The following is a 24,526-nucleotide window of genomic DNA, read 5'->3' as shown; positions in this document are numbered from 1 at the left end:
GGTTCCTGGAAGGCCTGGCACCTTAAAAAGCGGCTGGTGGCAGCAGAAATGAGGACCTCCTTCCTGAACCTGGCCCTTAGGGTTATCTAGAGTGGCTGAGAAACCAGCATTTCCATAGTGCTTTCCATTCAGCTTGCCTAATTTTCATGAGAGGCTGAAGTGCTTTCAGCCTTTTGTTTCCCTGACGTCCCTGTCTTCCCTTGCAGAGTCGGCCTGAGCTAGCCCAGCCTAGTGGGGCAGCTGCCTGTTCTCTGATGCATCTTTGGAGGAATGTCTGTGTTCTCAGGACCAGGCCTCTCCCCACTGTTTACATTCCTGACCTTCTGAAAGCTGCCAGCTTTATCCACGGATGGCCTTTCCCCTTTAGATGCCAAATGTTCCGAACGACAGGTAGAACTCTGAGAGGGCCTTTAAGGTTCATCCCAGACACATTCAGCTAGGAAACCTGAGGAGAGAGGAAGCCGGTGAAACAAGACTTACTTCATGGAGCTCTTTGAAGCTCGAAGCCCCCATATTTCTTGATTCTCCCCGCAGCGGGAGGAAAAAAAAAAACGCGAAGTGTGTCGGTGTGGAAGGAGGGTTTTCCTCCCTTCCCTGTCCATCTCTTTCTCTATAAAAACAAGAGGCCAACCTGCCCTGAGCATTGTGGGGGCAGGTGCTTGGAGAAAGGAAAGCCGATAAGATAAGGTCTGACAAATCTAGGTCACCCGGCTGCTGCCAGGTACCTGTGTGACTGGTCACCTTGAAACTGACAGGAGTATGGACTTTTGTTCAAGACTCAGACTGGCTGATTTCCCATGCCTTTGTTTATTCAGTAAACATTGAGTGCCATTATGTGCCAGGCCATGTGCTAGGTGTTACAGGTCCCTGTGTGCCTCTGACAGGCAAAAATCTCCTCCTGGATCCCAGGCCTGTAACCAGGGCTAAAAAAAGAAATGACTTCATTCAAAAGCCAGTTGGTTCACTAACTTCCAGAGTAGGGGCAGCCAGTCCCTTGGTAGAAGGGAGGAGCTGTTTGCAGTTTTGATTCCCTGTTCTTTGGGCTCCATCCAAAGGTCTGCAAAACTTTTTCTATAAAGGCCAGATAGTATTTTACGCTTTGCTGTACACAGGGTCTCCACTCAAATCTACAGCCACAGAGAATATATAAACAAATGAGCATGGATGTTTTCCAGAAAAACTTCATTTGCGAAACAGGTGAAAGGCCCAATTTGGCCCTTGGACTGGTTTACTTAGCCCTGGGTAAGATGATTAGAATGACTGTTGTGAAATGGGTGTTGGAGAAATAGATTTCTGTGATTTCAAGAGGAATCTCAAACCAGCATGGTGGCTTGTATGGAGAGTGTAGGTGTTGAGTCTCTGTGCTACTTGACAAGGTCTTAATTGACACCCTGGTGAGAATTCCATTCCATAGGCCAGACTTCAGCCCCAGCCGTCTAGCACCCACAGGTTCCCACCGTAGGTTACAAGGCGATCAAGCCAGATAGGACACATAGTTTCCTACAGTGTCATCACTGTAATGGGAAAACAGTGTGGGGCCCTGCTGACGGAGAGTCTGTGGCACCATTTGAAAAACCTTGAATGAGGGTCAAGCCATCTCTGCTCCAGACTTGGCTTTGCACTAAATTTTCAGTGTGGCATTGAGCAAGTCACTTAACCTCCCTGATCACCCTGTATATATTAAATCCTACTGTATGAAGCACTGGGGATACAGAAATGAATGCAATGAAATTCTCTCTTTTTTTTTTTTTTTTTGAGACAGAGTCTCACTCTGTTGCCCAGGCTGGAGTACAGAGGCACTATCACAGCTCACTGTACCCTCAACTTCCCAGGCTCAGGTGATCCTTCCACCTTAGCCTCCTGAGTAGCTGGGACTGCAGACGTGCACCACCACACCCGGCTAATTTTTCTGTTTTTTGTAGAGATGAGGTTTCTCCATATTGCCCACGGTGGTCTAAAATTCTTGGGCTCAAGTGATCCACCCGCCTTGGCCTGCCAAAGTGCTGGGATTGTAGGCGTGAACCAGTGCACCTGCCTGAAATTCTTGCCCTTAAGTAGCTTATGATCTAATGGGGAAGGCAGATAGGTAAACAGTGATAAAATGTAGTGAAACACAGTCATTGTTTCACTGTAAGTGGTTGTTCCAGATGTTATGAGGGTAAAGAGCAGGATTAATGTTTACTAAGATTAGTGTTTATAAGCATTTACTAAGTGGACAAGAAAACAAAGACAAGAAAGAGGAGTCCATTCTGAGCAGAGACAGAGAAACACGACACGAGGCGAAGTCCAGGGACCACAGGGAAGACAGATGGGGAGTCAGGGGAGTCTGTGCTTTAGGGAAGCGGGTCAAGGTAGATGACGCAAGGCCTAGAAGGCCAAACTAAGGAGTTTAGACACAGTTCTGGATGCTGTGAGGAGCTGGTAAAAGGTTTTAAGCAAAGGAGTGATAGGATTTTATTGAGATGGGATGAGAATAAAACATAGCCTATTTTGGAAAATCAACTTCGTTAGCTTCTGTAAACCATATATCCTTGAGCTTTGTGTGATTATACAATGTTGATGTTGTGGAGTGGTGGGCATTGATAACATGCCATAGCCATTTAAAAATAGTCAGGCCGGGTCCCTCCTTGGTGGTGCCTTCAGCTACACAGCAAGCAGGTAGATCACTGGCAAACAGCAAGCAGTCATAACTCTAAGAAGAGGGCCTTTGTTCATGGAGATCTGGGGGTTTGCAGGGCCTGGGCACTCTGTCTCGCCTGACACTCCTGGCTTCCTGAGTAAGGCTCCCCAAATAATTGAAACCTGGCAATTGCAACCCCGTGTTGATGAGTTTTTCTCTGAATTTAAAGAGAGAATTCAGTTGCAGAATTCCAGTGGCTTTGATGTAGCCATGAGGTTTGGAACAGGGCCAAGTGAAGGTGGAAATAAGTAGCTTCTGCAGTCTTTATGTATTTAGAGAATAATTGAAATAGGCATTGGAAAATGGGGATTCTTGGACAGTGATTCCCAAATCTGACAGTACATCAGGATCACCTGAGATACAAAGGCAGATCACCAGACCCCACCCCAGAGATTCCTTTTCTGAGGGTCTGAGAGTGATGTGGAATCAGGGCCCTGATGGCCGAGGGAAGCAGGCCAACTAGGACACAAGATCTAAGGAGACACTCACTCTCAGGGTGGTACAGTACAGGGTCAGCACCCCACTACAGGTGCTTCCGTTGGTCCTTCTCAGGCTGTCTGCTTGGCTTTGAAATCTCCAGGTAACCCCCTGTTCCTGGTGTCTTACACTTGAGCCAAACATGGCACCCCAGATTGCTTCTGCTTGTTTCTTTGCTGTTTGTTTCAATAGGGTTTACTGGCCCATCAAGCCATGGCACACAGAGGAGGGGCACAGGTGGCCCTCAGCAGGGACAGAGAGTTATCCTTCCTTAAGCTGTTTGCTGATTAACTCCCCTCTCTGCTGAAACCAGACAAGAAGAGGAACTCAAGAGTCAGCAGGGCTCAGAAGCCCCAATTAATGTGTAGTCCAACTGGGTCGGGGGAGTGACCCTGTGCAGTAGCCCTTTTTTGTTTTTTTGTTTTTGTTTTGTTTTCTGCAGGGGCATGTGTGCCCCAGCTTACTAGAGTTCCGCACACTGGGAGGAGGGATTCCAGCCCCCGGCCGAGGGAGTTAGAGCTCCTGTGAAGCACATGCCTGTCTAGTCAGTCCCTTCCTCCCTGGCCTGCTGGCTGGGCTCTGGCTGGTGTCAAGTTGCCCCAAATACCCAGTCTCCTTTTTCACATCCTTAGGCAAAGATCCCATGGCCAAGGTGCCCTTTCGGCTTAGCTTTCCCACCGGCTGCTCGCAGACAGATAAGCTTCTGACAGTAGGGAAGGGGGAAGGTCCGGAGGTGGGTAGGATGCTGAGCAGACCCCTTTGTCTGCAGGCACAGTGGGCTCTGCAGCTCACTGTTGGATGGGGCAGGCACTGGGTGGTGACCAGCTGCCTGTCCCCAGTCCTCCACTTCTTTAGTGCCTTGGGATGGAAATTGGAGGCTGAGTTTGTAAGTGTGGAGAGGCGAGGAAACTGTGTTTGGGTGAGCTGGAGAATGCAGGGGCTGCCTGAGCCAGGCTCTGTCTCTGCGTAGTCTGCCCTGGCTGTGCCAGACTGCCGCTCCAGACCTCAGAGATGTTTCATTCCTTGGGCTGGGTTGAACTGAGACGTAGCACTGCTGCGAGACAGGAGGGAGAAGGAGCCAGTGGACAGAATGTTCTCATGCCTGGATGCACCAGCCACAGCACAGGCTGGGGCCTTGGGAATTAAGATGAAACCTCTCCCCTTTCTTTAGCCAGTCAATATCTTTAGTAACAAACGAGATTACTGCCTGGATGAACTGGTTTTAATTTACCTTTCTAAAGTGATAAATGTGCTTAAAATGAAAATGGGAGTGACGAGGAAGTTTGCACAGTTCACTTCACTGGTCTCACTTCTTTGGGGAATGAACATGAACTCCTGGACCTGAATTCCCACCTCCTCCTTTCTTCCTGTCGCTTGCAACCAAAGCAAGTATCTGAAACCTGCTGGCTATAGGAATTATTACATTATGTGGAGTTACTTGATATCCCAGACAGTCCCCAAGGAGAGGTCCCCATCACGGCTTCCAAAGATAACCTGGGATGTAGGGACCAGAGTGACAGAACCCAGAAACTCGGCCTCTGTGTATAAGTTGGTCTTGAGTGCCCAGAGGCTGTTTTAAAATGTGTACAGAAAGGTAGCAATTAAATGTTTGTCTTGGAATAACCCTGGCCTCTGAATTTTCCCAGAAGCCCTAGCCTAGGGAAGATGATTAAAAATAGATCTGAGTAGCACTTCCTGCTTGGCAGATGGCTGATAGCAAATGCTAGACTTGCGACTGACCTTTCCTTTCTGAAATCTCCTCCGTTTCCATGATGCTAATTGAGTCCCTCTCTAGGCCTAATCAGACTCCTTAGCTGGTTGCAAAAAAGAAAAATACAAAAACCATGGCTTGCTCTCCTGGTTGGGCTCAGTTCATGGAGCAACATGAAAGTGCTGGAATTTGCATGGAAACACCCACTCTGTGGTCTAACTGGCTGGTCCTTGTTTAGAAACTAACAAGTTCTGCTTTCAGATTTACTGCCCAGTGCTGCTAAGGATCCCACACCCTCTCCACTCCCTTCAGTAAAGAAATATTTGTGCATTGGAGAGTGATAAGAATGCCCTGTGTTTAGATGTGGGCACAATGGACAGTGCTCACCACACAAAGCAGATGCCTAAGAGAGGCAGAGGCAGGGGTTTTGTAAGATGTGTGTTCTAGGACTGACTCTATCCCCATCCACTGTTGCCTTTCCTCATACCCAAGGTGGTGTGAGAAGTTAGAGGAAATAGTGCTTATGACAATGCCCTGAGGCAGTATCAAACCATGGAACATACAGTGTGGTGTTATTATTACTTTTTAATTTTTTGAGACGGGCTCTGTTGCCCAGTCTGGAGTGCAATGACATGGTCTCGGCTCACTGCAACCTCCGCCTCCCAGGCTGAAGTGATTCTCCTGCCTCAGCGTCCTGAGTAGCTGGGATTACAGGCACGTGCCACCACACCCAGCTAATTTGTATTTTTAGTAGAGAAGGGATTTCGCCATGCTGGCCAGGCTGGTCTCGAACTGACCTCGTGATCCACCTGCCTCAGCCTGCCAAAGTGCTGGGATTACAGGTGTGAGCCGTGGTGCCCAGCCTGTTTCTGTTATTATATGTTGCAAACATCTCAGGGCCACCATTGATTTCTCCTCGAGTTGTTATTCTCCGTAGGAAAGAGATGGGGATGTAGCTGGACTGTACTGAGGAGTCCTTAGCCGCAAAACAGATGCACTTCCAGCTGCTTAATCACTATAGATGGAGTAGGTCGCCAGGGCTTCTGCTGCCTTTCAAGGCCTCACAGCCTCTTTGACCTTACTTCCTCTTCATGAAAGCCCTCTGCTGTGATCAGCCCTCCTACAGCGCTCTCATCTCCTCCTGTCCCATCCATCTTCTCTGAACTCCTTTAACAACCATAATTTATTGCCACAAATTATACTGCTTTAGACTTAATGTATTTTAGTCCTGTTTTCTAGGTGGCTAGATGGACTAGCTGTGTGCTCTCTGCGGTGCCCAGCAAGGCTCTGGACATGGCTGTTCATTAGGTATTTGTTGATTTGTCATCACGGAGACACAATATTTCTTCATTTGGCCCTATCACAGCATTCTGAGCCATTCCCTTCTTATTGGACACTTGGGTTTCCCTATAATTTGTTACTGTCGGAGATTGCTTTAGTGTGACACAAAGCTTTTTTGCTCTGGAGATTATTTTCCAACGCTTGATATTTTGCAACGAGTCGGGCACTTGCCATTGGCCAAGAAAGATTGAGCACCCAAATAGTGGAAGGGGGTTTATGTTTCTGTGTCTCAAGATGGGAGTCTCAACGAATGATCAGATAAGGTCGGCCATCTGATGAACAGAAAAGACTTGCTTTTTACGTAGATAAACAGGAAGTTTGAAAACACAAGAGAAGTCTGAGTCAGAAATGTTCATTTAATATGCGAGGCATCTATTCTCTTGAGAATATGGACTCACAGAATGTTCACCCTTGTAAGAGACCTTGCTCAATCCCTTCATTTCACAGATGATGCAATCCCAGTTCAGAGTATCGGGGATCTAGCTAAGGACACCATCCTAGTTGAAAGCAGATGATCTAGCCTTGCCTGGCAGGGGTGGAGTGGGTAGTCTGGATATTCTGACCCAGTTATGTTCCATTTCTGGAGGGAATACCGAGAGGCGTCAGTGTGTGCTCTTGCATTTTGGCAAGCACCCTATGCTCAAATCCTAACAATTATATGCCCATGTCTCTTTCATAAGGCTCTTTGGCTATGAGTTCTTCAGTCGCCACCATAATTCTTACCACCATGACCCTTTCAAGTAACATTGTCTCTTCCTTGATCCTGTTTCACATAACTCTACTCCTAAATCCAGTCCCAGAGGGTTGGAATAAAATGGTTGAAGGTGAATATATGCTAATGCGCTCACCGGAGGAAAGCCTGATGTTGGACAACTGCCACAGCAGGGACAATCATGTAAATCTATGTACTTTGGTTTGTTGCATGCAACCTGAAGCCCAATTAATTGTTTCAGTAAGGCCTGGTGCTTTGATTAGCATTAGAAGGAAAGTGTAGGAAGTGTCTAGGGAACACCTTTTAGTATGAAATGAAAAAGAGGTATAGAAAACAATAGTGAACATAGTCAGACCAGGCCACATAGGGAAAATTTGAAGGGACTGATAGGAAGAAGGTGGATATTGTTATCCCATTTCACAGATGGGGAACTCTTGACCCGAAAGCTGAACAAACCAAGAGGACATGGCAGAGGAAGTGCTAGAACTGGGAACTGAACCTAGTCAGTTTATCCAACTGCATAATTCTTTCATTCTACCAAGCTACTAAACTGGGAGAAGTTACATAGTAGGAAAACCTCATGTGGGAGAGGTAAGAGCTTTAAATCTATAACCTGAAGTGTAACGGTGCCGAGGATCTAAAGATGGAGGAATCAGAAAGCTCTAAGGAGAAAGAGCTCAGCTCACATGAGGAATTTTGGCGTTGTCAGAGTGATTGGCAGTAGAATGGGCTTCCTCAGGAGGTAGTGAGTTCTCTGCCCCTGAAAGTATTCAAGGAGAGGTTTGGTAGAAATGTGGGGGAGAGCCATGCTTCAGGTGCATGGTTGACCTTTACGAGTAGGGAGGGGTCTTTCAAATCCCAGTATCTGTGAGTGTATTTAAAACTGGATAAAGTCGTGTGTGTATGTTTTCCTTTGAGATCCTACACTGTACCCAAACTATAGCCCACTGCATGAGATTCCAGTGGCCTGTAATTACTTAAATATTTCTCTTTACCACTCCTGAAGTATTCTTCAGTATTCTTTGCTAGTTCTTTGCCGTGTGGTCCTGGTGCCAAAGAAAGATTTAGAGTTTCTTAGCTTTTAATTATTTGTTTCCAAGAGATTTTAAATTAGAATCATTCATTCAGTCTTGAGATGAAGAAGCTGTTTTTAGGCTGGGACTCAGAGGGTATTCCCCTCGGCGGTCCTCAGTCAGCCTTAAGCATTGTAGGTGTACAAATTTAATATTATCTGTTCACTCAAGCGACCGAACTCTGGTGAAGTGATTCACAGTAACATAACTCACAGGAAGTTAATTGGGAAAATGCAATTCTAATGCATTAATTTACAGTGGAGCAGATCATCCTGAAAGCTTGGACTGTATGTTGTCTTTGTTGAAGATAAACCCACTTGAGCGAGAGAATTAAATTTAGGACATTGCTAAGTCAGTATGGAATCAGAGCAGAGAAATTTGAATAGCCTAAGAGATTTTCATAACTTCTGACAGATTGATCCATCCTTCTTCATCAGAGAGACAGACTTTCGCAGTGAATACCCTCTAGAAAAATTTTGGGACTTAGAGTCAAAAGCTGTGGGTTTAAAGTTCTGACCTTGACTTACAAGCTGTGTGAAACTGGGGAAGTTTCTTAAAGAGCGCTGGGCTTCAGTGTCCTCTTCTGTCTTGGAGGGTTTATCAGTTCACATGTGGAAATGTTTTGCATTTTCTGGCATACTATATACCTGTCAGTTTTAGTCTCATTCTGTTTAGGCTCCCTTCCTTTTAGGAAGTCATTTGGATGGCACCTTCATGACCCCATCTTCATTCTCCCCTGGACTTTAGAGCCACACTGCCTGGACCTCTGTCATCATTTATTAATTGGGAGTTTGTTTTGTTGTCGTTGTCGTTGTTGTTGTTGTTGTTTTTTGAGATGGAGTCTCTCTCTGTCGCCCAGGCTGGCATGCAGTGGCGCGATCTGGGCTCACTGCAACCTCTGTCTCCCAGGTTCACGCGATTCTCCTGCCTCAACCTCTCTAGTAGCTGGATTACAGGCACCCACCACCACATCCGGCTAATGTTTTGTATTTTTGGTAGAGACGGGGTTTCACCATGTTGGCAGACTGGTCAGAATCTCCTGACCTCAGGTGATCCGCCCGCCTCAGCCTCCCAAAGTGCTGGGATTATAGGTATGAGCTACAGCGTCCGGCCAGATTGTTTGACCTTAGGCATATTTCCTAGGCTGTCTTTGCCTTACTTTTCTCATCTGTAAGGTGGGAAGAATGATTGTACCTACCTGATTTTCATTGTTTTTTGTTGAGAGGATTAAGTTACTTTGCTTGGAGTTACTGTTTGAATCCTGCCTGATACATGGTAGTTATCATATGAGTGTGAGCCATGACTGTTATTTCATAATTTCTAACTCACTTTTATGAGCCACCTCAGTCTCATCTACAAAGTCTAATTTCACTGTAGTGATTGCTTATTAGAAAGTAGCTGGGCATGGTGGTGCGTGCCTGTAATCCCAGCTACTCGGGAGGCCGAGGCAGGAGAATCGCCTAAACCTGGGAGACAGAGGTTGCAGTGAGCCCAGATCGCGCCACTGCATGTCAGCCTGGGCAACAAGATCAAGACATCGTCTCAAAAAAAAAAAAAGAAAAAGAAAAAGAAAGAATATTTTCAAAGCAATCCCCTCTGTAGCGTGTGGCTTCCATTGTGGAGGGTGGCTTTCTCAGGCCTTTTTTGCCTAGATTGGTTACAAAGGAAGTCTTACTTTGGGGGTCGGTAGGTTTTGCCCACTGACTTCATAGGCAGCCTTTGAAGTATAAGAACATTTTCATTTGCCAGTGCCCATTTGGCTTTGGTATCAGGAATGCAAATTGAAACATAAGTGAGGAAATGGTATTTGTTCTTCCTAGGCATATTAATTTACGTATCATTTTTAACTCTAACAATTGTTTTCAAGGGCCCAATGGCTTTGAGAGACATTTGAGCTCCAGTATTTCAGCCCTCCTGACGATTCTGGCTTATATTTGAACTGAAGAGGGCCCAGCTCTTTTTTTTTTTTTTTTTTTTTGAGACGGAGTCTCGCTCTGTGGCCCAGGCTGGAGTGCAGTGGCCAGATCTCAGCTCGCTACAAGCTCCGCCTCCCGGGTTGACGCCATTCTCCTGCCTCAGCCTCCCGAGTAGCTGGGACTACAGGCGCCCACCACCTTGCCCGGCTAGTTTTTTTTTTTTTGTATTTTTTAGTAGAGACGGGGTTTCACCGTGTTAGCCAGGATGGTCTCGATCTCCTGACCTCATGATCCGCCCATCTCGGCCTCCCAAAGTGCTGGGATTACAGGCTTGAGCCACCGCGCCCAGCGAGGGCCCAGCTCTTAATGACTGACTGCCATCGTGTCCTGGCACCACCCTTAGTGTCTAACTCAGAAGCTAGACTTCCTAAACAGACCTGGTGAGGATGACATGTTGGCCTCTCTTCTGTAGAGGATGGGGATATCTGATCATGGCCATCCCCTCCTCTCCATCCTTCTGGGTGAGGCATTGCTTCCCATGCCTCACTCCTTCTCTGCAGGATGCTGAGAGCTGGCAGCATCTGCTTTCCCACTGGCTGCATGTTTACCTTGGCATCTGCTGTTCTAACCCCATGCCATAGACTAGAGAGGTTTATCCTGCTCCTGGTTCAGCAGAGAACAACCACACTGCCCAAGCCCCATTTGAAGCCCTTAGGACAGTTGGAAGAGGTGTGGGAGAGGAACTTACGGGGTCTAAGCTGTAGGGGGATTTGGAAGAGTCTGGGGAGCTCTGACTGAACAGCCTGGCCCCTCCAGACTAGTTACGCAGCTCCCATTTTAAAGCCTGTGCTGGTGTGAAGGGAAACACACATTTATTAAATGCTTTTTATGAGTCGCATTTGGTACTTACTATACACACAATCATTTAATGCACAATCGTTTCATCTTCACCATGTCCCTCTGGAATAGGGCGTTATTGAATTGGCAATATGTTTCTCCCTTCTGTAGAGAACCCTGAGGCTCAGAAGGATTAAGTGACTGGCCCAAGGTTACACAGCTAGTGAGGGCTGGATCCAGTCCTTCTCAGGCTCCAAAGCCTGCATCCTTTCTCTTGAATATCAGGCAACACGACACCATGAGGCAACAGATCTTATAGGATCTCTCTCTGCCCCATTCCCTAGGCCCATCCCTGAAAGTGGCTTACTTCCCCTAAATACTTCTGATACCTTGTCACTGAGACTCCTAAAAGGACTCTAAAAGGGCCCAGTTCGTGTAGGTCAACAGGAAGGGAATTTGAAAAATCTGATCATTAAATGGCTTAAATCCCAGAGTCTCTTCCTTTCTTTCTTTCTTTCTTTCTTTTTTTTTTTTTTTGAGACAAGGTCTCACTCTGTCATCCAGGCTGGCGTGCAATGGCGTGATCTCAGCTCACTACAACCTCCACCTCAAACAATTCTCATGCTTCAGCCTCCCGAGTAGCTGGGATTATAGGTGCACACCACCACGCCCAGCCAATTTTTTTGGTATTTTTTGGTTTCCCCATGTTGGCTAGGCTCATCTTGAACTCCCTGACCTCAGGTGATCCACCCACCTCAGCCTCCCACAGTGCTAGGATTACAGGCGTGAGCCACCGTGCCTGGCTGAATCTCTCTCTTTCATCAATAAAACACCAGCACCCAGGCCCCCTCACCACCTTTTGTTTTTGCAGTTCCAAGCATCATGAATGTTCCCATGCTCTTGGAATTTTATGACTCCACGCAGCAGATATTTCCTCCTTTAGAGCCAGTGGCTTCCCTGCCCCTCCCTCCATCTGTTGAGGGAATGTGTGAGTGAATGGAGACTACCATAGCTCAAAGCCACAAGAGGAGGGGCCTTAAGAAAGCCATCCTTTCACCCCTTGGCTTTTTACCCCCATCTCAAAGGTTCCTAGACAGGTATGTGACAGTCTTTTTAAAATCATAAGCGTATACAGTGGCTTTGTTCTATTCTAGTCTTTACTGGTGACCTATGTCCCCATGTGGAAGACAAATAGAGTCAGGAAGTTCTTCCTTTATAATTAACTCAAGTCTCTCATTTCTGTCTATTTCCTCTTGTTCTTATTGCAGAGAAGATGGAATAAATCCCCTTCAGTCTTTCCTCTTAGCTAAATGTTCACAGCATCTTTCAGTTGCACTCGAGTTTTTAACTTTGTTCTTTATCATCACCCCTCTCACTTTCTCCATATGCATCCTCAAGGCTGAAATCCAAACAGGATCTAGGACTGTTTTGCTTGGGTTCCAGCTCTTTGGAATGGAGCCTATGGCTTACTTTGACCCAATATAGGAAACCTCACCAGGCCTAGCCATGGTTGGAGAGAAGAATGGAAAAAGGACTGATCTGACCCTTCCCTACAGAATGTGAGATCTGTTGAGTTGTTGGGGTTTAGCCAACACTCAGGGCAAAGGTTTTACTAATCCTCCTTTGTATCTCTACCTAAACATTTCTGATGCCTTCTCACTGAGACACCTAAAAGTACTTTAAAGGGTTGAAATGTATAGTGCCTTGAGCAAATCCATAGAGACGGAGAGTAGATTTATGCTTGCCAGAGGCTGGAGGCAAGGGAGATAGAGGCTGATGGCTAATGGTGTGTGATTTCTTTTTGGAGTGTGAAAATGTTCTGGAAATAGATAGTGGTGATAGTTGCGTGACCTTGTGAATATAAGAACCACTGAATTGTCTACTTTAAAAGGGTGATGGTAATGTGAATTACATCTCAATTTTCAAAAGCTCAAGTTTATGTTTGTACCAATAAGTTTTTTTGTTGGTTGTCTTCGAACTCAGCACATCAATAAGTTTGGGGTTTTTGTTTTGTTTTGTTTTGACAGGGTCTCACTCTGTCACCCAATCTGGAGTGCAGTATTGTGACCTCAGCTTACTGTAACCTCCACCTCCCAGGTTCACGTGATTTTCCTGCCTCAGCCTCCCGAGTAGCTGGGATTACAGGCATGCGCCACCATGCCTGGCTAATTTTTCCATTTTTGGTAGAGACAGGGTTTTGCCATGTTGGCCAGGCTGGTCTCGAACTCCTGACCTCAAGTGATCCGCCTGCCTCAGCCTCCCCAAGTGCTGGGATTACAGGCTTCAGCCACCACGCCTAGCCTAATGAGTTTTGTTTAAAGCTATATAATAGAAACATTCTAACAGTAACAAAGTATATAGAGTCTTGAAGTTTATGAAGCACTTGGTAAACAATATCTAACTACTTCTTTTTTTTTTTTTTGAGATGGAGTCTTTCTGTGTCTTCCAGGCTGGAGTGCAGTGGCGCCATCTCGACGACCTTTGCCTCCTGGGTTCAAGTGATTCTCCTGTCTCAGCCTCCCATGTAGCTGGGATTACAGGCATGCGTCACCACACCCAGCTAATTTTTGTATTTTTAGTAGAGTCGGGGTTTCGCCATATTGGCTAGGCTGGTCTCGAACTCCTGACCTCAAGTGATCTGCCCTCCTCGGCCTCCCAAAGCGCTAGGATTACAAGCGTGAGCCACCACGGCCAGCCCTAACTTATCTCTTATACAAATCTGGTGTGAGTGAGAACTATTTTATTGTGCCTGTTTTACAGACTAGAAAATTGTGGCTCAGAGAGGTTAATGAACTTCAAGGTAGTAACATAGCTAGTATATAGCACAACCAGGACTTGTACCCTGGCAATATGACTCTTTGAAACTTGTGCAGGTAACACTGTGTATGAGTGGTAAGTTGAGGAAGCAAGTGCCAGGTGCTTTAAGAGAGGTGGATTCACAGAAGATTGTAACTGGAAAGTCTCATGGGGAGCTTCAGTCCCATCCGTCCATTTTGATGGAGACATGAATTGCAAAGTGGGGAAGCCTTGCCTTTTGGCATAATAGAGAAAGAGGGAGACCAAAGTCACCAAAGAAAGAGGTTTGAAGAACCAAGTAGGTTAGAGTCAACCTTTTCATCTCTCTCCTCCAGGCTCCTGAAAAGGCCAAAGAGGAAACTCTTTCAGGGTCAAGTGGCTAATAAGTTGAAGTTGTAAAGCCAGGACTTGAACCTGAATCTTCTGATGCCAAGACTAGATCCTCTTAACCTGTGCAGATATGCAAGGGGTCACCTAGTTCCCAGGTGTTAGCTGGTGAGGCAGGTGGGCGTCTGCTTCCCCGATGTCTCTGTACCTCCTGAGGGATATGCTCGGTGGCTAATGGTTGATCTTCCTAGAGAGAGAAGGGGGCCGAAGTTTGAGAGGCTCTGCTCCTCTGCTGGACCCTTCATGTAGGGGAGAAGCCTGTTCAAGTGAATAGGACTCCAAAGTGAGGACCTATATCTGTCACCGGGGGAAGAAACTCACACGTTTGCTCTGTTGCTGCCTCCCGCTTCAATCCAGAGTATTCATTTTTCAGTGGTTCTCCTACTTTTAAAAGGAGATTCTGCCTTCCAGACTTGCAAAGGGGCCCAAAATCCGTGGTTTTGGCTACTAAACAGGAAACTCAAAGCCCTTTCCATTCCTTTGAGCTGGCTGGAAGGGCTGGGCCTGGAACTATTACGTTACTTTAAAGGACAGAAGAAAAGTTTTGTGCGGCTTAAAAAACAAAACAAAAACCCTTTCCTGGAGGCCTGCACACCAGCCTTGGTTGATACACAACATGGAAAAGAGCTGCCTTGTTGCCTGGCAGTAATGACAGCAAACAAATGTGTCTGACAGTCTGTTTGGCATCTCCTGGTCTGAAATTCTGTTTGCTTTATTCTAATTGCTTCCTTAACTTCCTTTCTGTCTCCCCACCTTCGGTACCACCCTCACTCCAGGGAGTGCCAGGCTGTGCCAGGCAGGGCTGGGCCCCACAGGATCCAGTAACCCAGCTGGGGCTATTCTTGTCTGTGTCTATCTGCAAGAAGCTTGTTGTTCTCCATGGCTGTTTTTCTCATCATAATTGTTGACTTGGCAGGGGCCCCAGAATGGAACCCATGATGGAAAAGGCTTCCAGAGCTCTGCCTCAAAAAACACAGCTGGTCCCGAGTGCCAGGCTGAGGAAACAGAGGTTCATAGATAGTGCTCCTCACGGGAACCTGAGTGGCTATGGCCACCAGGACAGCCCTGAGAAGGGGTTCAGTACCCTTTGTACGTGTGGGCCTCTCCCAGCAGACTCTCTCAAACCAGGCCTGGAGGAAGCGTTGGAGGTACCTCGGGGCCTGGCTGGCATTTCTCTGCTCTACCACGGGCCCTCCCCCACCCCAACTCTCTCTAGGAATTCCAGTCTGTGTCAGGCCAGAGAAAGGGACTCTTGGGACCAGCCTGGAAGCAGACAGGAACCCCCAGAACATCGGCCTTCACACTTTTAAAATGACACACCCCTGTCAGTAAAAATGTTTGAGCATAAACTCCTAATATGTATATACTTATTTATAAATTATATATGTGTGCTGCCATGGATATGTACGTTGTAAGCGTACAATTTTTAATGAACATTTATATAATTTAAATGGATGAAAAAAATAATTATTAAATTGTTTTCAATTTTATTGAAGGTATATGTGATTGGATATACTCCTTTAAAAAAATCTTGGTTGATCACTTTCTGATACAGTAATTCAAAAGACCTCTTCTAATGAGAGGGTTGTTCTTGAAAACTCTCAAGAAAAGTGGTTTTTTGATTTTGGTTTTGGGTTTTTTCTGTAAAGATGAGGTCTCACTGTGTTGACCAATTGGTCTCAAACTCCTGACCTCAAGTGGTCCTCCTGCCTCGGCCTCCCATAGTGCTGGGATTATAGGCATGAGCCATCACACCTAGCACGGAAAAGTATTCTTACGATATTTCAGAATTATCCTCACAAACATAATTTTAGAAAAAGAATTAAAAAATATGAAAATGAACAAAGGTTCAAACCCCTCTGAAACTCTTTGTGTGGAATAGTTTTAAATCGTTTAGGGAATTGCTTACAATTCCTAATTGTACAGATATAGGAATAGAGTGTGCAGGCATAGATTTTAGAAATGACTTATTATTTTACAAATTTATTAATTAAAAAAATTTTAATTTACATACAGTAAAATTCACTCTTTGAATATGAGTCATACGAGTTTTAACATAGATAAGTCTTAGGACCTGGGCGTCTTACAGTCTATTTAGTTTTACAGTCTTATAAATATATAGTCTAATAGTGATTACAAGACTTTCTTTTCTTATAGGGCCTAAGAGTACGGTTCTTCTGTTACCAAGATAACAGATCAATTCCATCTCTCTCACTAACTCTTATAGTTAAACATTCTTTTTACCAATCTTCTTAGCGTAATGTGTTTCAAATTCATCCATGTTGCTCTGTATATCAATAGTTTGTTCCTCTTTATTACAGAATAGTATTATATGGATATACCAGTCTACTTATCCAGTCACCATTTGAGACATTTAGGTTGTTTCCAGTTTGGGGCGATTATGAATTAAGCTGTTAAAAACACTCTCATACAGGTTTTTGTGTGAACATAGGCTTTCGTTTCGCTTGGGTAAGTGAAATTGCCAGACCCATTTCCAAAGTTGCTGTACTGTTTTGCAATGTTTGAGAGTTCCAGTTGCTACATATTCATGCCAACACTTGGTTTTGTCAGTTAAAGAAAAAATATTTAACCATTTTAATGTGGACTGATTCTGATGAAGTTCAGTTTATCAGTTTTTTTCTCTTTTATAGATTGTGTTTCTAAGAACTCTCTTCTGACACAAGGTCACAAAGATTTTCTTCTGAATATCCTGCATTTCAAATTAATTTTTATACAAGCATATCATTTTTTAGCCACAAAAATAATATAAGGTAAAAATATTGACAGAAGCCAGTTCTCTCTATAGCACAAGGTTCAGGTACTTTACCATAAGTGAACCCCTTTGTAGTACTCTATCTCATATGCAAAACATTGCAAAGATCCTGTTATTTAAAGATCTTGTTTTTCAAAAAAATAAGATTAGCCTTATTCACAGAAACAACGGTGTTCACTGTACGCTGAAAGCAGAGGCAGAAGAAGAACACCTTTGTCACCTCTGACCCCCACAGTGGAGCCTCTTCCTTCCAGATACCTATACATACAGGACACGTGCCAGTCCAGGGAAGGCCTAGTGGCAATCCATGTATTGTAACCGTTTGGCAAAACTTTAGTTTTTAAAGATAAAATACATAAAATGAGCTAGTGTTTCCGTGCTGCCCTGGAGAAAAGGGTTGTCTGGGGGATTGTCTTGCACACCTTGCTGGGATACCGCTGCCCTGGTAAGTCTCACAATGTTGCCTGTCTCCCTGTATTTCTAATTGTGTCTGGCAGAGAGTCAGTGATCCAGGGGTGAGAAAGAAGTGAATGCATTATTCAAAGCCTTTCTCTGTCATTAATGGTGAAGCTCTGTTGCTTCCGGTTACTTTCCTGTCTGCTTTCTTCTGGGATTTGTTTCCCAATAGCCACCTTCTTCTAAGCTCTGAACTTGAAGGTCTTAGCAAATGTTTCTTAGAGGATGACATTCCAGATTACCTGTAACTTAGGACCATGGAATAATAGAATATAATTTTGAAGCTAGAAGGGGATTTGAAGGTCAGCTAGTTCAAATCTCTTATTAAAACCAAACCAAAAAGAAATGAACTGTGATATCCATAAAATAGAATACTACTCAGCAGCAAAAAGGGAATAAATTGTTGATATGTTCAACATGGATGAATCCTAGAAGAATTGTGCTGAGTGAAAAAAGTCAAACACATATACACTGTAAATGAAAATACATTTCCTGGCCGGGCGCGGTGGCTCAAGCCTGTAATCCCAGCACTTTGGGAGGCCGAGGCGGGCGGATCACGAGGTCAGGAGATCGAGACCATCCTGGCTAACACGGTGAAACCCCGTCTCTACTAAAAAAATACAAAAAAACTAGCCGGGCGAGGTGGCGGCGTCTGTAGTCCCAGCTACTCGGGAGGCTGAGGCAGGAGAATGGCGTGAACCCGGGAGGCGGAGCTTGCAGTGAGCTGAGATCCGGCCACTGCACTCTCCAGCCTGGGCGACACAGTGAGGCTCCGTCTCAAAAAAAAAAAAAAAAAGAAAAGAAAATACATTTCGTTTATTTAAAAAAATTCTAGACTGGTCGTGGTGACTCACATCTCTAATCCCAGCACTTTGGGAGGCCAAGGCAGGCAGATTGGGTGGATCGCTTGAGCTCAGGAGACCAGCTTGGGCAACATGGCAAGATTCCATCTCTACAAAAATTCCAAAATTAGCCAGGCACGGTGGTGCACCCCTGTAGTCCCAGCTTCTCGGGAGGTTGAGGCAGAAGGATCACTTGAGCCCAGGAGATCAAGGCTGCAGTGAGCCATGATCGTGCCTCTACACTCCATCCTGGGTGGCAGAGTGAGACCTTGTCTCAAAAAAAGATTCCAGAAAATATAAATTATATATAAATTATAGTGACAGAAAGCTGTAATCACCTATGGATCTATAAGTGGTAAGAGGATTCAGAGGGATATGAGGAGATGTTTGGGTGTGATGGGCAGTTTAATCTTGATTGTGGTGATAGCGGTCTACTTCAAATATATACCATTTATTATGTCACTTATAGTTCAGTAAAGTTGTTTATAGAAAACGAGAGAAACTAGAGACAATTTAATTGACTCAGAATATTTAATAAATGACTACTGTGTGCCAGATGCACATGCTTATGTGTTGGGCATTCAGAGAGAGATTGTAGACATGGCGCACGCCTTCAGGGAGCTCACAGTCTACTGAGGGAGTGAGATAAATAAACAGATGATTTCAATCCAGGACGCTAGTGCTAAGACAAAGGAAAACAGGCTGGGTGCAGTGGCTCACGCCTGTAATCCCAGCACTTTGGAAAGCTGAGGCAGGTGGATTGCTTGAGCCTAGGAGTTCAAGACCAACCTGGGTAACATGACAAGACCCTGTCTCCATAATTTTTTTTTTAATAGCTGGTTATGGTGGTATGCACCTTTGGTCCCAGTTACTTGGGAGGCTCAGGCAGGAGGATCGCTTGAGCCCAGAAGGTGGAGGCTGCAGTGAGTCACAGTCACACCACTGCACTCCAGCCTGGGTGACAGAGTGAAACTATCTTGGGGGGGATAAAAAGGAAAGAAAGTAAAAGGAAACGCAGGGAACATGAAGAGTCCAGAACATGGGTGTCATTGGGTGCCACCCATGACAGGACACCCATGAGGCAGGACAATCACTTGAACTCAGGAGATGGAGGCGCAGTGAGCCGAGATCGCGCCACTGCATTCTGGTCTGGGTGACAGAGCAAGACTCCATCTCAAAAAAAAAAAAAAAGAATTTTGTCTTTCACACTGGCCGGCAGCACTGATCTCTGACGTCCTGCACATTCTGACAAAAATGGTTGTCTCGCGTGCTAATCTGAGTCCTGTCTGGTGCTCACCCACCCTCTGGTCATCTGTTAGCCACTCACCTCCTTGTTTGTTGGTTGCTTTTCAGGGCAGACTAAGATATTAAATTCAGGACACCGTTGTTAGGCCACATTAAAAATGCAGGCAGCAGTGCAGAACATGGCTGGCTCATGTCAGGCAGGCTTCTCAGTGTAACCAGAGAGGGAAAACATGGACAGGGCCTGTGTTAATGAAAGCAGATGTCAGATTGCATGGCAGGCTCTGGCTCCTGTTTTTCCTGTTCCCTGCCTCCCTCCAGCCAGAAGAAAGAAACCCCTATGTAAAGCTAGAGGTTAAAGTGGAATTGCTGCTTCATGAGCGTTTCTCTGATGCTGAGATCAAGTTGCTTACATCTCAAAAGAGCTCCTATGCTCCCATTTAGGATTGTAAACTGTCATGGCACTTAGAATCTTCTGGAAGGCATGACAAGTGATGAGTGTGGGTTGGATAGTTTATTCTTGGGTTGGGGATTTTTTGCTGCCTTTGTTAGGGCTGGACCAAGAGGCCAAGCAAAAGAGCTTGTGGTGGTTTCCATGCCTGGGCCAGCCTGGGAAAGCTGTGGCCAGCACAGATGGCTGAAATCAAGTGGGACCAGGAACGCCAATGCGGATTAATGATCTCAGGTGAATTAATTGTATCAGGCAATGTCAGGAGGGAAGAAGTTTTTAATGACATGGTGGGTTTGGGTTTTTTTTATTTTGTCACCTGGGCTAGTGAAAACAGTCCAGTGGGCCAGATCGAGCTTTGTGGCTCTGTTTATTCTGCCATCTTCTCTGCCCCCATGCCATCTGCCAGCAGCACCATTAACTGGCTCAGTACTCCCTTTTGCTGTATCAGTCCTGGAAGGTCATGCTTATTGTGATTGGGGTCGGTTTCCCAAATGGGTGGCTGAAATGGATGTCTAACTATCGATTTGTTTTCTTGCATTTCAGTCGTTCCAAGGAAGTCAAGGACGAGCATACCTCTTTAACTCAGTGTGAGTGCCTCTGAATGGTACATTCCTTGTGGGGTGCAGATTCGAGGGCTGGGAAAAAGCAGTCCTTGATGATGATTAAACAATGAACCCTGCCCTCTCTGCCACAGTGAAACTCTGTGGAGCATTACTCTCCACAATTGGTAGTCAGTTACCTTTGGGGAACATTTCTTGCCAACATCTCTGGCTAAAAATAATATATTCACTACAGTCCCCTCAGAGAGCACATCAGAGAACTGTAGTCCCACAGGGAAGAAGCTGAGAAGATTCTGAGAGCCTCAACATGGAGGGCTCATAATGAGATCTGAGATATGTCACTGGGGAAGAGAATAGGGGTGAAGAAGACACCAAGATCTGCCATGGGACCTAAGGAGGAAGGAAGGCCCACTTCGGGCAGATGCATAGTTTCCAGGGCCCTCAGCCATTCCTGGGCACCAGGTTTATCACCTCTTGCCTGGGAAGGGAAGGTGAAGCCCACATAAGCCTGATAAACTGTAAAAATGAAAATCTGGCCTGTGGCTTGAGCTGGGCACCCTGTGAAGGAGTAGAGCCTATTCAGCACCCAGGGATCACTCATTCCTGTATGAGGACCACACTGTGCTGCCATGTGTGGCATCTTCAGCTTCATTCAGTCCTCAGTAAGCTGTGAGGACCTGTGCCTATGGCTGTGGACTTCACAGTGTGGCTGTCAGCTTGTCCCCCTAAGTCACAGATTGAAAGTATTTGTTAGAAAAATTAAAATTTTAAGCAAACTCTCAACCATAAAGATTATTTCAGTAGACCCACTCTACTAGAACTTGCAGATCTGAAATTCCTTCCAGCTGAGATATTTCTCTGTGGCCACCTTTTGGGGATTGGTTTAGACCTGCTCAGCTCAGGGTTGGCTCCCTTTGGGGCAGCCTTGCCCAGTTAATTTTTGCTGGAAGCTCAGCTTGAATGACTGATGTGCATGTCACTGACTACCCACTCTCTCTTTTTGTGCCTCAACATAGAGTTAATGTGGGCTGTGGGCCTGCAGAAGAGCGAGTGTTGCTAACAGGACTGCATGCAGTCGCAGACATTTACTGTGAAAACTGCAAAACCACTCTGGGCTGGAAATATGTAAGTATAAAAGAGTCTGGTTGGTAGAGGGCTGGAAGGGAATTGCCAAGAGCCTTATGCCAGAAGAACATGTTCTACTGACTTTCCATGGCCTTGTGGGATTGTCTTAGACCAGGATAGTCACCTCTCTACCACATTCATTCTTTCCTTTCTGTTGATATATTTCCCTCCTCCTATTCATTCCTTCACACCTACCCCTGAGACACACACCCCTTTAGATGTAATAAATAATAATAGTAATGGCATATAACCATTCTCGACAGCTCACTATATGCCAGCCATATATCAGCAGCCTTAGAGGTTAGGTGCTTTCTTCACCTCTGTTTTATGGATAGAGATACTGAGACTTAAGGAGGTTAACAATATGTCCAAGGCAATCTAGCCATTTAATAGCCACACCAGGGTAGGAATCCATGTAATATTCTTTTATTTTTTATTTCTAAATTTTTCATTCTCAAAGGAGGTGACCATGTAGTAGTAGTCTGACACAGAGCCCATGCTCTTTTTTAAATATTAAACAAATTTATTTTATTTTATTTATTTTGAGGCAGTTTCACTCTGTCGCCCAGGCTGGAGTGCAATGGTGTGATCTTGGCTCACTGCAACCTCCCCCTCCCGGATTCAAGCAATTCTTCTGCCTCAGCCTCCTAAGTAGCTGGGATTACAGGCATGCGCCACCACATCTGGCTTATTTTTTGTATTTTTAGTAGAGACAGGATTTCACCATGTTGGCCAGGCTGGTCTCGAACTCCTGACCTCAGGTGATGCACCAGCCTCAGCCTCCCAAAGTGCTGGGATTACAGGTGTGAGCCACTGTGCCTGGCCAACAAATTTATTTTTTAATAAATAGAGATAGGGTCTCACTGTGTTGCTCAAGCTGGCCTCAAACTCCTGAGCTCAAGTAGTCTTCCCAAATTCGCCTCCCAAAGTGCTGAAATTATAGGCATGAGCCACCGTGCCTGATCAAGAACCCATGCTCTGAAGCCACTATACTTTGATACTCCAATAAATATTCCTAAAACACCTAGGTCCCAGGCCCTGAGCAAGTCATTATCGAAAACTGCCTTAATTAACACCCACTGTCAGATGTAGTCATGGCTGGACCTCTCCCAAATGGACAATTATTCTTTCATTGTTTAACTCAGCAAAAAATGTTAAGGTCCCTTTGGGGCCAGGGAAAAGTGAGCAGTCCTTTGCCAGAGTGAGAGGAGAGAAGGGCCAGGATCTGCTACAACACTGGGGACTGATTGTTCTTACATGCGCTGGGGTCACCATATAACCATAGACACTGCCCCTATAATCCCTCTAGCTAGCGTGAACCATCTAGGCAACCCTCTAAGAACCATCTAGCCAGCTAGAGTGAGGTTCAAATTTGGGCTCCATGACTTATTTGTCTGTGTGTCCTTGGACAAGCTACTTAGCTTCTATGCTAAGTTTCCTCATACTTACAGAGTTGGTTTGAGTGTTAAATAGGATCATGCCCGTAAAACACTTAGGTCTTCACCTTGCATAGAGCATATGTCAGTGAAAATTTACTTAAATTGTTATGGTTATTATTGTTAGCAGATTTTTTCAGCTTGCATGTGTACATCCATGCATTGCACACTCCTTTCTATTCTTGCCCTCCCTGTCATTGTGAGGATATTGAAAAGTTGGTCTTCCCCTCTCTGGGAAGGCAATTTAGTCCATGTAAAATGTCTCACATTCCCTATCCTGTCATATGGCTCATGAACTGCCTCTGGCTTCTGAAGGAGCCTGAAGGAGTTGTCAAACCTGCTGCAGAGTGCTAATGATATGTCAATGTAGGTTCATCCATTGTAACAAATGTTCCAATCTGGTGTGGGATTTTGATAGTGGGGGAATCTGGAGGTGGGTAGCGGGTATGTGGGAAATCTCTGTACTTTCTGCTCAGTTTTGCTGTGACCCTAATGCTGCTCTAAAAATAACATCTTTTGGGGAAAAAAATATGTTTATACACATATAAAATAATGTGAGCAATAGATGCCAGGCACAGAATTATGATTCCATTGAAATAGTTTGAAAATGTGGAAATCGTTAAAAAAAAAAAAAAAGAAAAGAAAACAACAACAACAAAAAAACTGCCCCAGGTGGAATCTGCAGTGGAGCCTGGTATAGCACTGCCTTCAGATTCCATTTTCCCCATTCCCTGGAAATCTTCAGGATTACAAACAAAAATGGGGCCAGGCACAATAGCTCTGGCCTATAACCCCAGCAGTTTGGGAGTCTGAGGTGGGTGGATCACCTGAGATCAGGAGTTCGAGACCAGCCTGGCCAACATATAGTGAAACTCCATCTCTACCAAGGCGTGGTGGTGGGTACCTGTAATCCCAGCTACTCTGAGGCAGGAGAATTGCTTGAACCCAGGAGGCGGAGGTTACAGTGAGCTGAGATCATGCCATTGCACTCCAGCCTGGGCGACAGAGTGAGACTCTGTCCCCCCACCCCCCCACCACCAAAAAAAACCTAGACAGTGTGTTGTGTGGTGCCAAGATGGGTTAGCCACAGCTTCCTACGGTCGGCTTGGTTGTTCCTGTGGGAGAATCTGGACTTGGCCATTCTGTTCCCTCTGTACAGTCACAGGCCCCCTCTGGGTGATCTGGGGTGGGGGACACAGTTCTGCTCGTGATTATCCAGAAATGTTCTTCATTGCTTCTCGGCCTTTTGGCTAAGATCAAGTGCAGAAAAGTTCTCCCCTTCCCGTGTTTCCCAGCCTCTTGGCTGCCTCACTGCCCTGAAGATTGCTGGATTGAAGACACACGACGAGCCTGAGTTGGTTGGTTTTGTTCCATGCTTGAGGTTCAGATAAAACGATTCATCCTTTTGACAAAAGTTTATCAAAAGCCTTTGACTAAATACCAAAAAAATGGACAAGATCCAGTGCCTGCCCTCAAAGTGCTGACAGTCATGATGGCAGCTCAGGAGGAAAACCAACGTGAAAACAGATCAAACAGCCTGACAAGCACTGGGATGTGCACAGCACAGCAGGGACCCCAAATATGCATCCGTCACCTCCTATGTGCAAGTCCAGGGCACCTTCCCTTTTTTTTTTTGAGATGGAGTCTCGCTCTGTCACCCAGGCTGGAGTGCAATGGTGTAGATCTTGGCTCACTTATAACCTCCACCTCC

At 45.5% G+C, this 24,526-nt stretch overlaps 1 protein-coding gene across 1 annotated transcript in view; it reads left to right on the top strand.

Annotated features, from left to right (window-relative positions):
- YPEL2 (yippee like 2) overlaps positions 1-24,526 on the top strand; it is a 65,369-nt gene that overhangs the window by 33,264 nt on the left and 7,579 nt on the right. Inside the window, exons 3-4 of the mRNA XM_023204643.2 lie at positions 20,238-20,281; positions 21,271-21,379. Coding sequence (XP_023060411.1) covers positions 20,238-20,281; positions 21,271-21,379 — 153 coding nt within the window. The remainder of the gene's footprint in view (positions 1-20,237; positions 20,282-21,270; positions 21,380-24,526) is intronic.

Source organism: Piliocolobus tephrosceles, chromosome 16 (genome assembly GCF_002776525.5).
Source record: "Piliocolobus tephrosceles isolate RC106 chromosome 16, ASM277652v3, whole genome shotgun sequence".
Taxonomy (NCBI): Eukaryota; Metazoa; Chordata; class Mammalia; order Primates; family Cercopithecidae; genus Piliocolobus; species Piliocolobus tephrosceles.
Note: the sequence above shows the minus strand (reverse complement) of the source record. Positions and strands in the feature narration are given on the sequence as shown.